This window comes from Brachyhypopomus gauderio, unplaced genomic scaffold, assembly GCF_052324685.1.
Source record: "Brachyhypopomus gauderio isolate BG-103 unplaced genomic scaffold, BGAUD_0.2 sc45, whole genome shotgun sequence".
Lineage (NCBI taxonomy): Eukaryota > Metazoa > Chordata > Actinopteri > Gymnotiformes > Hypopomidae > Brachyhypopomus > Brachyhypopomus gauderio.
Window position 1 is genome coordinate 827,501 of NW_027506871.1, and position 2,500 is coordinate 830,000.

The 2,500-nt window shown below is 46.4% G+C and overlaps 1 protein-coding gene across 1 annotated transcript in view; it reads right to left on the reverse strand.

The window, feature by feature from the left end:
* Positions 1-807: 807 nt before the first annotated feature.
* LOC143486780 (uncharacterized) overlaps positions 808-2,500 on the reverse strand; it is an 8,620-nt gene continuing 6,927 nt past the window's right edge. The window contains exon 8 of the mRNA XM_076986213.1: positions 808-2,331. Within this exon, the coding sequence (XP_076842328.1) occupies positions 2,307-2,331 (25 nt within the window). The 3' untranslated portion in view covers positions 808-2,306. The remainder of the gene's footprint in view (positions 2,332-2,500) is intronic.

The window sequence follows — 2,500 nt, forward strand, 5'->3', positions numbered from 1 at the left end:
GGACATGTTCCCCCCGTCCCCCCCCAAAATTACGTCCGTGCCTCAGATACACACACGTGAACACACAAACATCAACGAACCGAGCCTCGTGTCTCTTATGAAATAGTGAGACTGCAGGAACATGGGAGAACTTCCTGTGTCTTCACCATGGAGAGAACCGAGATCTTGCAGCCTGCGGCCCGCGACACCGGTGCCGTCTCCCTGCACGGTTATTTATGAGTGATGAGTGATGGAGACTTCTCACCATGGCGGTCACAGTACTGGTCTGCAATATGGGCTCAGTCTACCACCAGTCCTGTTATATATGTTAGTATACATGAAAATGTGCCGTGAACTATACGTGTGTGTATATATAGGCATATTTACGCTCCAAAATTAGTTTTATGGATAGTTTAGGAATGATCATAACACTTTACACTTTTCAGACTCAAGTATGTAGACAGTAATATGTAAACACTGCGTGGATGTACAAGCATATTTGCCAATCGTTTCGAAATGTAAAGCAGTGCATTCCTAAGGGTTTGTAATAAAACATTTGCTTATATAATTTAATGTTTATAGTCTATATAATAAATCCGTTGTGATTTTTGTAATATGCTTTTGTTTAATGCAACGCTTAACACACGCATACTAGTCGATTCTCGTAAGATACGCAGTGAAACGTCTCCATATCCGCGTGTTGAAGTTACAGACACACGTCAGTTTAGGCTCACGTCTGCCCTCTAGTGGTGGACCTGGAGCGGTGCGACCACCCAACACGCGTGGTGAAACAGGGTGAAATCTCAAATGATCACAAAACATCAAAGATTCACAGTAAACAAACAGCAGACTTTTAATCACAATGAGCAGTAATGGTATGGATTTACAGTGTCTGAGAACCACCCAGAGAAAAGAGCTATTTACACTATAATCTGTTAAAATCCTTTACAAACAGTCTAGAAAATCACATCATTTAATAGGATACGAGTTAAAATGAGAGAAAGGTCCAATATATATACAGACCAGGACGGCAAAATTATGGGATCTGACATTTGAGTATTCACAATATCTTTTATCTGCAAGTACGTAAACACCACTGAATTTGTAAATCGTGAACTAGCAAGAATGGCTAGAAATGATGTAAAAGTGTCCTGTACATGAGTGATTAAGAGGAGTCCTGTAGTCACACAATGACGAGGACCCTCACAGGACACTGGGCGTCCTGCAGGGGTGTCCTGTACAGGACACTGGGCGTCCTGCAGGGGTGTGGGTCCCTGTAGCCTAGCAGTGTGTGGACAGATCCTGATGGAAACACGTTCTCTAAGCAGCTACATAGAGAGCAGTGTTTCCTCTCTCGAACGCCGCCTCCTGCTATTGGGTAATGCTACGTGGTAATACAGGAGGGGTTTGGTTTGAAGCACCAATCTTCACACGTCCTCTTTGGGCCGATGAGAGAAACGTGCAGCACGTGCATGTGTAAAACGTGAGGCGCACGCATGCGTAAAACTTAAGGCTTGTGTGTGTAAAACGTGAAACGCGTGTGAAAAAGTGCAGTGATGAATCATCGGCTGGAGCACGTGAGACTGAGTAGAGACACAGGACTGAGGTCCAAGGGGCAAACGCTGTGATTGTGGTGGGCGGGGCCTGCTGTGGGCGGAGCCTGGCCTGGCTGGCTCGGGGAGCTCCAGCAAATCACTGATGAACAGTAGTGACTTTAAAACAAAAGCTTTAGACTGTAAAAGGTTTATAAAGACGATAATTAGTGAAATGTGGTGAATATATAATGCTAAACACAGTCCTTTGATGGTGGAGAGAGACGTTAGAGCGTTAGTGTGTGTGCAGCTCACACACTCCTCACCGTGCTCCCACCCTTCACGCCTCAGCTCAGTCTGTGCCCAGATCTGCTCCCAGCATCCTCTGCACTACCAACATTAGTGTTTCCCAATCTAAACTGCAGGACAATGGTATTAAAGGCTGACCTGGGATCAGTCTTCCATACCCACCCCCCAGCTCAGATGTGGGATAATGGCAAACGGGAAAATGTTTCAGATCATGTAAGAACAGCAACCAAATAATCATATAAAGCAACAGCGTCACTGACTCTAAAAGGCCACAGGTCCATTTAAAAATGTGTGTGTACATGTGTGTATGTGTGTGTGAGTCTCTCAGCAGGGCCGATGTAGGTGCAGTCGTGAGTGGTGTCGTAACTGCTCCGTCGGAGTTCCGGGTGAAGTTAGATAGGTGAACATGCACCGCCACACAGCAAACACCAACAGTAAACTCTAGAAAAACTCTAGAAAACGTCTGTACAAAACACCCCATCAGCGTCAGCTGCTCCCTGCAGCGTGGGCACTAGAAAAGAAGAACAGTCTTACAACCTGCTCTAGAGTCACCGCATCCCCCACCTGCTCTAGAATCACCGCATCCCCCACCTGCTCTAGAATCACCGCATCCCCCACCTGCGCTAGAATCACCGCATCCCCCCCCCTGCTCTAGTCACCACATCCCCAGCTGCTCTAGA